Source organism: Pygoscelis adeliae, unplaced genomic scaffold, assembly GCF_000699105.1.
Source record: "Pygoscelis adeliae isolate BGI_AS28 unplaced genomic scaffold, ASM69910v1 Scaffold344, whole genome shotgun sequence".
Lineage (NCBI taxonomy): Eukaryota > Metazoa > Chordata > Aves > Sphenisciformes > Spheniscidae > Pygoscelis > Pygoscelis adeliae.
This window is the reverse complement of record NW_008824599.1, coordinates 48034-60727: the sequence shown is the minus strand read 5'-3', so window position 1 is coordinate 60727 and position 12694 is coordinate 48034. Positions and strand designations below refer to the sequence as shown.

Sequence of the window (12694 nt, the reverse complement as noted above, 5' to 3'; positions counted from 1 at the left end):
GGGGGCGTTGGGTGGTTTTTTTAAATACAGCAAATACTTGTCCAGCACGTCACAGTATTGGTCTTCCCCACAGGTAAATAAGATGGCTGTTTACAGCCATTAAGCACTTCGTTAAGCAATGCAAACGTCGTACCCGGTGACAGGATTTGCACCATCCAGCACTACATTCAGAGGGCGGGTGACAGGGACCGAAGGGAAGCCAGGCCATTTCGGTGAGCAGCTGCAAATGAGTTCACAGGAGGGTTCAGGTGGGAAGGGGCCTCTGGAGATCATATAGTCCACCCACCCCTGCTCAAACAGGACCACCCAAAGCCAGTGTCCCAGGACCATGTCCAGTGGGATTTTGACTGTCTCCAAGGATGGAGACTCCACAACCTATCTGGGCAACCTGTACCAGCATTTGACCCACCCTCACAGTTAAAAAAAGTGTGTTTCTTGTGCTCAGGTGGGATTTCATGTGCTTTAATTTGTGCCCATTGCCTCTTGCCCTGTCGGTGGGCACTACTGAGGCATGCCTGGCTCCCTCTGCTTCCATCCCATGAGGTGTTTGTGCACATTGATAAGATCCCTCTGAGCCTTCAACAGGCTAAACAGTCCCAGTTCTCTCATCCTCATGCTCCAGACCCTTTGTCATCGTTGTGGCCCACCCCTGGACTCTCTCCAGAACGTCCATGCCTTGGACGTGGGGATACCAGCACTGGACACAGCACTCCAGGTGCGGCCTCACCACTGTGGAGCTATTTCCCCAAGAAGTCTGGGGAAAGTGCATTCTGCCAGCGCTGAAAGAAGGGCCTATCCAAGGTAAAAAAGAAATCTCACAAAAATTCCTCCTTCTCAGCTGTTCCTGCTGCAAATGTAGTTAAGTATATATACTGATGGAAAGGAATAATGGGTTTAAATATACTAGATTTGAAATAAACGTGATGCTGTTAAGTCATTCTTAAGGAAAAGCTACACACTTTCACTTGAATCATCCTAATGGAACATCACTTGCTTACGAAGTGCAGTAGTGAAAGAGGCCAGGCTCCCTGAAGCTGATACTCTGTTACTGCTGGATAGTATCTAAATCCTTAAGGCACACATGCAGACAACAGCAACGCAGGCTTTGGTAGGGCTGAGCTGGAAGGGCTGTTCAGCTGCTGGGGGCTGTAGCACAGTGAGACCTGCAGTATAGCTGCAATGTACTTCAGGCACTGGACAAGTTACCTGAGTTACAATTTAAATGATGTGACAAGCAAAGTGAATAAAAGCAACCACACCTCTCTGCTTATAAATAGTTTTTTATTAGAATGCAGCAATGCCTGTCAGAAATAACATTTTGATCATCTAATTTTACAGTGAAAAAACATTGTGTTGTGAGGTTCTCATTTCTTGCCCCTTATCGTATTTGGGCTTTTGGAGTAATATCCAAGTTTAGAACAGCATTGTTATAACTGAAAATAAGGCAGTTTCCTACTTCTTTCACATGGCATCAGTTAAAATGAAAACATGTATAAAATTGAATGATCATACTTCTTTTTTCCCCACTATGATAAAAACATATACCTGTATTTCTCAAGAACTGTACTTAACATTCATCCATAAAGAAGAAGTCTTGCTTAAGGCACAAGAACACAAGCATTTTCTTCATAAATGTAGAGGTTTCTTTGAGGCACAGAGATAAACGCATTGAATGACAATTTCTGTCTGCTGGATTCAGGTGAGTAAGATGGTTAAGTCACAGAAAAGAAGTCCTATTATGCTCTATCTTTTGAAAACAAAAACTAGTTTTTGTTCATACTGACTCATGGACACGTGTAAAATATAGATAATCTGCAAGTAGCAATCCAGCCACCATTTGAGAAAAGTAACAGCTATCTGTGTTGTAATTTATGAGAATGCATGTTTCTGAAAGGTCCAGAAGTCAGTATATATTCACTTTCAATTTTTTTAAAAGATGCAAGTTTCTGAAGACCACAAAACCACAGTGTTGTCATATTTATTTTAGCAAGTGGTGACCTAGAGACCGTGAGCTGCAACATGGTATACCTGAGGAAACAGAATTGCTTTTTTAAATTTCCCTGAGATCTATTAATTTGATATCCACCCAAACTCCAGTGATAAAACAGTGGTAGCAAATCTGTATCATTTTAAACAATACAGAAACACCGAAAATCCAATTCCTTGTTACATGCTGAATGCCTTCACAGACAAAAAAAAATAATTAAAAGAATCTGAATTTTGTTCACTTTTTTGATCATATAAATTCTACAGGGAAGTGTTTACCTCTTCTCCCACCAAAAGCCAAAGATTTGAGTGAAAGAGAGTGAGTGGGGAATGATGACAACCAATCACTTTGGAATTCAGAAATGTTTAGAAAACACCAAGTTTGTTAGTCAGGAGGAACGAAGTAAGAGAATGGACGGGGAGTACAGAAGTAGTGCTTAATTGTGTACGCAATACAAAGATTTTGAAGGCAAAGGGGTTTTTCCACACCTTTCTAATTGTATTGAGAAATGCACTAACATCCTCTTCCATGAGAACACAGAACACTACGGCAGCACCAGACTGCCTGATACATTTCTTTAAGCCTTATATTTACCAACATGTTCACGAGCTATGATCATCCTTTGAATCTGAGCAGTTCCCTCATAAATCTGAAAAGAAGAATTAAAATAATGTTAGCTGATCATTTAAAAAAATATTTTAACAGATCTTTCTACGCTTGTAAACCTTCATAGCACTAATCCAGTGTGGATTAGGATGTGCAGAAAGACAGAGAAAACTGAAAAAATTCCAGTGCGACTTGAGTAACTACAGTGGGCTAAATGCAATAAACCACATATAAGATACTGAGAGACAGTCTTGTTCTCTCAGATGCTCTCATCAAAACTCAGTAAGGTTCTCATGAAATTAACAGACATAGTGGGTGAAGAAGGATGGGGAAAATGTCTTATCTGGGGAAGGAAATACATAATTTAGGTTTTACAAAGTAGGTTTTGAAACGGTGGGCGGAGGGGAGGAGGTGACCTGTGCTGAAAGCGTTGTATTTTCTTTGACTAGCCTTTCAAGACCATAGCACGTGTTCCCTTTCATCCATTTATTGCCTTCAACACACTATTTCTTTTTTTCTTTCTTTTTTTTTAACCATGTATTCTTGCTTTTTCCTCTAGAAACATTCTGCATCTTCCCTCTGTTCTATTTGGCTTGCTGGCAGCAAAGCCAGACATAATAAAAGTCTTGGCTAGTGAGAATACTTTTCATTTTTAAGTCAGCTGTAAGAGAAATTTCAACTACCTAGAATCTTAAGAATGACAACTGTTAAAACTAACATCACAGATCATGGTCCACATGCATATCTTGATATCATCTATTTTGATGTGTTTTATCTAGTCATTATTAATGTCAGAAAGAGATGAAAAGATAAAGATTACTGGTTTTCCTGAACAGAATTAAATCATTCTTGCTGAATAAAGAACTGTAGCACAGAGAACAATTATGACATGGAATAATTTCTTGGTGATAATACTGCAGAAAAAGATCTGGGGATTATGGGTGACTACGAGCTAAACGTGAGTAAATATGGAGCTTTTTTTTTTTTTTTTTTAAAAAAAAAGGCTAATCACTGCCAGTTGTGCCACACTTCTGTTAATACAACATATGCAAGATAATTAATCCATGATACTCAGTGCTGTTGATATCTCAACTGAAGTAATCTGCCCTGCTCATGATACCACAGTTTCAGACAGAAGGTTTAGAGCACAGCAAGAAGTGATGAAGAGAACAGTATTATACATAAACCTCTACCAATGCCAAAGCAGGCATTGGTATTTTGATCAGTGTTTTCTACAGTGTTTTTTTCTAAAAGTTCAAAAGCTTCAAAATGAAGAGTCCAAGAATTTCAGAGTTACCACATCAGAAAAAACAAAACACCACTAAATTTATTTCTCTTGTGTAGGTTAAGTTGTTGATCTAATACAAAGAGTTCTGTGTGCAAGAATTTGCCTGATTTGAATGCCCTTTCTTTAAATGGAAGGATTATTGCTCTCATCCTCAAAACTTTTTTTATATGTTGATTTATGATGTAACATGATGAATCATGTTACATCATGATTTCAAATAAGTAGCCATTAGTTTATTTTATATAAAATGTATGCATTACTATAAAGATCACATTCTCTCTTGTACTCACCTGGTAGATTTTAGCATCTCTCATTAGTTTTTCTACAGGATATTCAGTATTAAATCCATTTCCTCCAAAAATCTGCACTGCATCTGTAGCTACTTGGTTTGCAACATCACCAGCAAACGCCTTTGCAATGGAAGCATAGTAGGTGTTCCTGCGACCAGCATCGACTTCCCACGCAGCTCTTTGGTAAGCCATCCTAGCCAGTTCCACTTTCATTGCCATTTCAGCAAGCATGAAAGACACTGCTTGGTGCTACGAACGATGAAATAAACTAGGTTAACATTGCCTGCTTAAAATTTTGTGACATCCAAGAAGAATATAGTTGTCTTAATTTCTTAAATTTGTGAATTCAACACACTCAGGAAATTGTACTTGAGGAGTTCTACAGAATTTGGATCAGGCTTTCATAACTGTATGTTGAATTAGACTTCTAAGTTTTTAACTCTGAAATCTACTTAGTCACAGGAATTAAGTATTGAATTATGAAGTTGCGCTTTACTTTTTATGAGATCTGTATTTAGTTTGACGTTTATTGATGTTTCTTTAAGCATGGTAAGCAGTGTGATTGGCAACGTATTCTATTAGTATTAATACTGAGAGTCTTGTTTCACGTACCTCAGGGAGGTTTTCTCCTTCCCTGAAAATCCCTGTTCATTAGAATTGAAGGACTTAAGTATGTCCTGACAGTACATGAGTTTCAGGGTTTTGGGCGGAGTTTTCTTTGTGATTTTACTATTACGATCAATAAGTTATTGATGAATCCCAGGAGTTATTGCATAGCTAGATTTACTTAGATAGAGCTGACCTATATACTTGAAAACCCAAGCAATGGTAGAGATATAATAACTCATGTCCTAAATATCAAGGAGCAACCTTGAAAATTAACTAGTAGTGCATTTGGTATGAAAACATAGCTTTTTGATATATCGATTTTTATATATTTAACTTACTTCAATGATTGGTTTCCCAAAGGTTTTTCTCTCCAAAGCATATTTAGTAGCTTCATCGAGTGCTCTTTTTGCTAACCCAACAGCACCAGCTGCTACCTGAATTAAATATAGCACAGAATGAAAATCAGAAATTCCTATTATATTTTTTAAGTAACTTATTTCTGATACTTACGGGTGGTCTGGTCTTATCAAAAGCTCCCATTGCGATTTTAAAGCCAGCTCCCTCAGCTATTAATACATTTTCTTTCGGAACTCTCACATCTTCAAAGACAATACCTCTTGTATCAGAGCAGCGCTGACCCATATTCATTTCCTGAACAGGGAAATTTACAGAGGTGCAACTAAATTGGATTCTTCCTAGGTACAACACATTTTCATTCTTCAGTTTACTCAAAGCATAAACAAAGCTTCCCCCCCAAAACACTTCAGTTTTATCTAAAAATCACCATATACACAACAAATACTAGTTTTGCATTTACAGACCAGCATGCCCTTAATTTGTCAAAGCTGGGCAGTTTACTTTCTCTGTATGTGAAATTAATTCTGTAGCTGTAATCACTCGTTTGTCTGTTTCTAGTTCAATTACATCCTTCAAGATGGGAGAGGAAAAGGTAAAGATCCTAAAATGCAAGCAGAAGTAAAATACAGCTGTGCTACAAACAAATAAATGAATGAGATTTTCAAGTTTTCCGATTCCTTTCCTAATGTTCAATGTTCAATTTTGCCTGCTACTAAAAATAGTACTTTCTTTGTTTTCCCCCCCTTTCCCCCTCCAAAAGAGAGCTAGCACCAATGTCTCTGAGGCCTATTCCTTGAGCAGGAGTAGCTAAAATTAAAGCACACTGTGTGTTTATGGTTAAAGTTGTCCACCTTGCTTCTTACACTTTCAAGGCATGCTACTTCACCTTAATTGGCACTTGTCAATTAAATGGTTCTCAAAGATTCTTTTGCAGCTGTGCAAAGTCTTTAGACTATTCCAAATAATTCCTTATCTGAATTAATAAAATTATAATTATTAAGTATGTCTTATGAATAGTTTCTGTATGCTGTGAAAACGAAAGGATTGTACATGAGCACATGAAGACGTTCAGTTGCTTAACAGTCTTTTTTCTTTAATGGCAATTTGTTGCATTATTGGTTTAGAAGCAAATAATAATTCCTGGCTTGTCAAATAAGAGATAGGGTGTTCACCTTTCTTCCAATTTGGATTCCAGGGCTATTTGCTTCCACAATGAATCCAGTAAAGGCTTTGCTTGCAGGAGCTTTTGGATCTGGATTGGTACGAGCTAGCAAAAAATACCTAGTGTAAAACAAAGACGAGGGGAGTCAGTTTATCCTCACAATTAATAATCAGATACTTTTTTAGCTAACACGTTGAATGTTTTTATGTGTGTTTGTACCATATAATAGATCTATCAATAAGTTAACAACCCTTTTTTCTTGTCCCTTCCAAAAATAAACTGAGAGGGAGTGAGGGAGAGGAATGTCAGTGCGTCTCTTACCGCAAAAGTCAAGATTTAATAAAATTACTTCAGATAAACATGCAAAGGTTCTCCACCTTTTCCATGTATTGTAAGTCTTAATATTACAATCAGCTTCATGAATAGTACAAAAGAAACCTATTCACAGCACATACATAAAAATTACTGCTTAGGAAATACAGTATTCCATGCAAAATGTTATGTTATCCTCTTGATTTCAAATATCTTAATTTTATTCTTCAAAGTGTAAGTTGTAGGTAAGTTTTTTGTTAGAAATTAAACAGTTGTAAATCACGTTTATGGTGTTCAGTAACAACAAAAGATAGCCAGTAGATTCTCTTTGATGGTTCTGCCTTGAACAAGGAAATAAATAATAAGAAAATTCAACTTTATACATAAATGTATAAAGCTTTTCCTCTTGAATTAAAAAGAATTTATGTATTGGGTATGAGCATGATCTTATGTGAGACATGATGAAAGAGTTCTATATTGTAAAGCATGTTCCATAGACACCACAGCAAAATCTGGATTCTTTCACACTTGGAAAATTTCTTCCCTTAAGAATATAAAATGTAACACCACAATCCTAGAGCTTTTCTGTCTTCACTAAAAGTGAGAGATGTTTCCAGTAGGATCTGAAGCAACTGATCTCGGTCACCACACCCACAAAGCAAGATCACTTGTAATATAAGCCTCTTGAGTACTTTGCAAGTTGACTCTTACTGTTGCTGCCCTTCCCTGAAGAGAAAGCAGCATTAATTTTGTTTGATAGCAGCAAAATTTGAGAGGCATTCTTGAATGGAGTTGTCATGTCGTTTTCCTTTCTAGGCATTGCACAGCACTGAGACTGCTTTCTTATACCTTGTCCTGTTAAATTGGGCACAGATTAAAGTGCAGTGTGGTGAACCATAGTAAACGTTCAGATTTGTAACAGATCTTTAAAGAAACACTAGTATCTAACTTGGAGGGGGGGACACCTCCGTTTAGAACACAGTAACAGAAAATGTAACGTGAGTCAAAAGTCAACACACCAGTTTGCTTTCCCACCATTTGTGATCCACATCTTCTGACCATTAATAACATATTCATCTCCTTTCTTCTCAGCCTTTGTTTTTATACCAGCCACATCAGAGCCTGCTCCAGGCTCTGTTACACAGTAAGCCTGAAAGAAAATGAAACGCAAAATCTTGAGGAATGAAAGTTCTGTTTTTAAGGAACCACAAATTATTGCAGAATTATGTGCACCAAACTGATCTGTAAAAGTTTTAAGTGAACTGCATGGAAAACCCCAAAATATTACATCAAAAAAACCCCCAACAACTGTCTGAGCAAGAATCCAAATGTGTAGGGTTAACTTTCCTTATAAATCCATAATAATACTTAAAATTGTCTTTTACTTTAATGATAAACAGAACCATTCTGTAACTTTTACTAAGTCATCACTTCCTTATGCTTCACAAACTCCAATATGAAAGCTGAGGACCTTTAAAATCTGAAAATAAGAGCAGACAGTAACATTCTATGGTTACTGTGCTCTTCATTTTATGAGGCTTAGTTGTTCAGATTTTAATGCATTGCACATGCATCTTTACTTCTTTCTATGTAACAAGTCGATAATATTTAAGATTCATAAATGCAGTTTAATGCCCACCTGAGTTGAGTTCGTGCTCATATAAACCTTGCATTTTTCTTAAACTCCTACACCTTCTCTTGAAAGTGAATTAAAAGGTATTCATTTTCAGTAAGTGACTTAGGATGGTTTTCCAGGTAATATCTTCTATTTGCTTATTGAATGCATCTAATTCAATATTCCTTGACTTTCAGTAAATGCCACTGTTTATTTACAAACCAAAACAGGCTAAGTTGTGAGTAGATATCAGTGTTTTAAACAAACCAACCTGATTAATACGATTTAGGAACAGTCTACAGCGTTGCTAAGTTATACTTACACACATCATTGGCTCCTCTGTCATTCTTCCTAAGTATTTTTTCTGCTGCTGCTCATTTCCTGCAATGATTACTGGCATTTGCTGAAAGAAAACATTTAGACCATTAATCCATCTTTTTAAAGGGCGCAGACTCTAGTTTAAAGGAGGTAAGAAAAGACAGAACTTACCCCTAGGGAGTTTGCCTCAATGGCAGTTTGAACCCCTGTACATCCGTAAGCTAACTCTTCCGTAATAAGGCATGCTTCAAAACTGCCAAGGCCAAGACCACCTAAATTTGAAATATTTGACTAAAATGAGTTTAAATTGAAACATATTAGTGATTTACAAAAATTAATTATAAAAAACGTATTCCCCCACATACATTTGATTGTGCACTGTGTTTGATTAGACATTCCCATGCAAGGTTTTTAACTAAAGTTTTGTCAGATTAGTAACAGATGACTTAAAAACGACACCTTGCAGTTCCAGGGTGTTGTGTGCTTGAGGTGGGACAAGCTGCACAGAATGGCAAGAAGGTACCACTAGAATCTTTTGACTACTCTACATCTGAGAATTTTCTTAAGAGTTCTTAGGAAGCAGAGAAAGGGCCACAAGGGCTCCTGAGCTACCACAGCACTTAGGAATGAAAAAAAACTGTATCAGTCAGAAAACCAACCCAGTAACCTGTTTCTGACAGAAGCCAACACTTTGGAAAGTGCATAAAAATACAGTAACAATATACTATATATATACAGTAACTAAAATACAGCAATACTCCCTCAAAATATTTTCCCCAGCCTTCAGGTGACTTCCTCAGCCAAAAGTATCTTTGGTATCTTTGTTAGCTAGCCCTTGACAGACATTTCTTCTCTGAATTTCCCCAGTCTCTTTTTGAACCTATGTACAATTTTAGCATCAATATCATCCAGGGGCAATGAGTTTCACAAATTAACTACACACTGAGTGTAGAACCATCTCCTTTCATTTATTCTGAACCTGCTGTCTGCTGACTTCATTTGATGCCTTCTAGTTGTGCTGAAGGGGACAATGAGCTATCAATCCCTTTTCACGTGCTCCGTGACACTGGTGTTTTAGGCATTTCTCATACAGAAGCTGTTCTGTATCTTTTATCATCTTTGTCATCTTTTTAGGAACCTCCTCCTTCTGAGGTGGAAGGATCAGACTGCATAATGAATTAAAGAGGCAAGTGCCTCTTTGGATTTGAGAAGCAGCATAACTATGGCTTCTGCTTTCTTCTTCATTCCCTTCTTAATTTCTGACCTTAAATTTATGGTTTTGACCACTTGTGGGCATTATGCTGACATCTTCACAAAACTATATATTATAACCCCCAAAATCTCTTTTTTTTCCAGAGGTAGTAACTTGTTCAGATGACACCATTTTATCTGGAAAGTTTGGATTGCTTCTTTCCTTTCTTGTGTGCATCATTTTTCCTATTTTGAATGTCATCTGCCATTTTAACAGTCACCCAGTTTCACGACCTTCTCCTATAGCTCTTCGCACCAGCTTCATCTTTTCTATACTGAATAACTTAGTATTATCAGTAAACTCTATGAACTCACTATTGACCTCCTTTTCCAGATTATTTATACGTATCCCAAATAGCGCAAGCGCCAGCAAGACTGCACCGCTGATTTTTCCACTATGAAACCTGATGATTTTTCAGATTCATTTTGGAAGTTCGAGCATTTTATACCAACCAGGCATCCCTTGTTCACACACTTATTAGCTACTTCAGAGAACTCCAGTTATTTTTTGTGCCATGACTTCCTTTTACAAAAACCCTTCTCTAGCATATCATGTTTATGTGTGTCCACTCTATCTCTACTTCATCTTCCTTGCTCTTAATTTACATGGTATATCAGGCTTACTGGTATGTATTTTCCCAGCTCTCCCTTGGAATGTAAAGGAATGGTGTCCAATTTGTCACTTGTAAGTTTTAATTTAATAACCAAGTGATTACACATTGCAATAGTCCAGCTATTTCTGAGTTTCCCTAGAATTTGTGACTGACTAAATGTTATCCTCACAATTGCTCCTTTTGCCTCTTTGTTCCTTAACCTTGTTAATTACATTTTTGATACAAGATACACCCTCTGATGAGTCTTCAAAAAAAGTAGGGTCTGCTGTGGACACTTCCCCAATTTCTTTTTCAGGTAATATAAATGCAAAAAAGAAAATCTAAAATTTAACATTTTTTCCATGGTTAGTCATATACCTAAGCACTGCCAAAGCACTGCTGTACTGCACATCATCTAAACTGGAAGACTGTCTTTCTGGAATAAACTCTTAAATTGCTCCAGCATGTGTCAGAGACTAGATCAAAATATGTCTATTCTAATTTCTCTGCCTCATCAGCTGACACAGTGTACCAGGGTAACATTAGGCAGTTGTAATCATGGTAGAAAATCTGGTCATAAATTACTAAATCATGATCTGTCCAATCTGTTGCCTGATTGCATCTACCCCTAGTAACACTTGTAAGTGTCAACCTGCCTACTGATAAAATTTAGAGTATTCAAGTATGCAACTGTTCATTTTATACAGAATCCATAATTACACATATAAATCTCCTCTAAGGCCTTTTCTTTGTTTTATTTTACAGATTAAAAAGAATGTTTACTTACCACAGCTTTCTGGTATGTGTGAATTTATAAGACCAAGTTCCCAAGCTCGTTTTATGAGTGGAAGAGGATACTGAAATAAACAGGGAAAATCACCTTCTGATTCATCACAGTTAACATTTTTAATTTTATGCAGGTTAAGATAAAAAATCCGTTTTTTCCCCTACTGCACGGTAGATTTACCTCTCCACTCTTATCATATTGTGCAGCAACAGGAATAATTTCCTCCACAGCAAACTTACGAGCAGTAGCTTGAAACTCTTTCTGTTCATCAGTAAGTTCTATTAAAAAAAGAAAGTAAAAAATAAAGTCACAGCTCTCTTTAATTTTGCCAGTTGTCAGACTATGAGAAAAGAAAAAACAAGTCTCAGTTCCTTCCAGGACAATTCAAACTGCCAGCACCTACCTTCCTGAGCCTCTCCAGAAACCAAAGAAGATCAACTCCCTCTTTCACTCTAGAGAAAACAGAAAACCTCCACTGATCTCTAATGAACGCCCACAATGCACAAAATTATCCGTAAAATATTGAAAATGGAGTAGGAAGTACATGTAACATAAAATGCATTACCAAAAGAAACGAGAAGCATGCTGTGCTAATTAAATGAAGGAGGAGATGGAGGCAGATAAATGTTCCTTATTTGACAATCCTGGCTATTCAGTTTCAAACATCTAGCTGCTGACCCACTAAATTTGCTTATATACTTATATACCCACTAAATTTGCTTATATGCTTTACGTATATAATATGCCAAGATGAGGATTAATTTCTTTATAACATTCCTTCATAACCAAGTTCAACTAAGGCTACATACAGTTATTTTAACGTTTTAAAACCCAGTGTGAGGTAATTATTCAAAGCTAGGGCAACTTTGGCAATAAAAAAGCTCAAGACAGACATTAGTTAAAAAAAAGAAGGAAATCTCATACATATCACACACATACCTGGCCTTCCTGAGCTGGAGAAGAAAGTAATTTTGGTTTTTGAATACTTTTTAAAAAAAGAATAGAAATCTATTCCTAATAAATACCTTCATTGTAAATTCATACTGAAATGCAATACAGTTGTTCTGGTTTTTTTTTCCTAACTCTGCAATTTGTCCATAACTGTTTTATTTCTTTCAAAAACTGCAATACTTACCAAAGCTAAAGCCAGCTCCAGGTTTGCTTATATGTATGTTTTGAGCAGGTTTACTAGAATGTGATCTCCATCCATGCCCTGCAATGGTTTGGAGCATCTGCAAAAGAAAAAAAGAACATGAGGTGTAAGATCTTTGCAGCTCAAGTCTCATAAAGCTACTAGCCTGACTGCAGCACAAGTGCACAACGAAGCATGAAGAACACAGGCAAGAGTAGGTATCAACACAGTAAAAAAAAATATTTTCAGGGAATACTGAAAACATCTATGAAGTTAAAAGGTGAAGAAATGCAGAAGACCACTGCTAGGCATAGAAGTACTGAATACTGAAATGTTAAGTGAGTGTATTAATAGTTCAGGATTGTATTTTCCAGTAGGCAATATATT

At 36.8% G+C, this 12694-nt stretch overlaps 1 protein-coding gene across 1 annotated transcript; it reads right to left on the bottom strand.

The window, feature by feature from the left end:
* Window positions 1-1263: 1263 nt before the first annotated feature.
* Window positions 1264-12407, bottom strand: LOC103915499 (medium-chain specific acyl-CoA dehydrogenase, mitochondrial). The gene is made up of 11 exons (XM_009322333.1): window positions 12311-12407; window positions 11356-11453; window positions 11176-11245; window positions 8716-8816; window positions 8549-8629; window positions 7631-7761; window positions 6310-6418; window positions 5291-5431; window positions 5119-5214; window positions 4172-4420; window positions 1264-2636 (listed from the first exon to the last, which is right to left on the bottom strand). Exons 1-11 carry the CDS (start codon window positions 12405-12407, stop codon window positions 2565-2567), a joined length of 1245 nt encoding a protein of 414 aa, XP_009320608.1. The 3' UTR covers window positions 1264-2564.
* Between the last annotated feature and the right edge of the window lie 287 nt (window positions 12408-12694).

Excerpts from the sequence above, each read along its gene's own strand:
- LOC103915499 (XM_009322333.1), bottom strand. The coding sequence starts at position 12,407 with ATGCTCCAAACCATTGCAGGGCATGGATGGAGATCACATTCTAGTAAA. Across the intron at positions 11,246-11,355 it reads AATATGATAAGAGTGGAGAG|TATCCTCTTCCACTCATAAA; the intron begins GTAAATCTACCG and ends TGTTTATTTCAG. Across the intron at positions 4,421-5,118 it reads TTGGGAAACCAATCATTGAA|CACCAAGCAGTGTCTTTCAT; the intron begins GTAAGTTAAATA and ends CATCGTTCGTAG.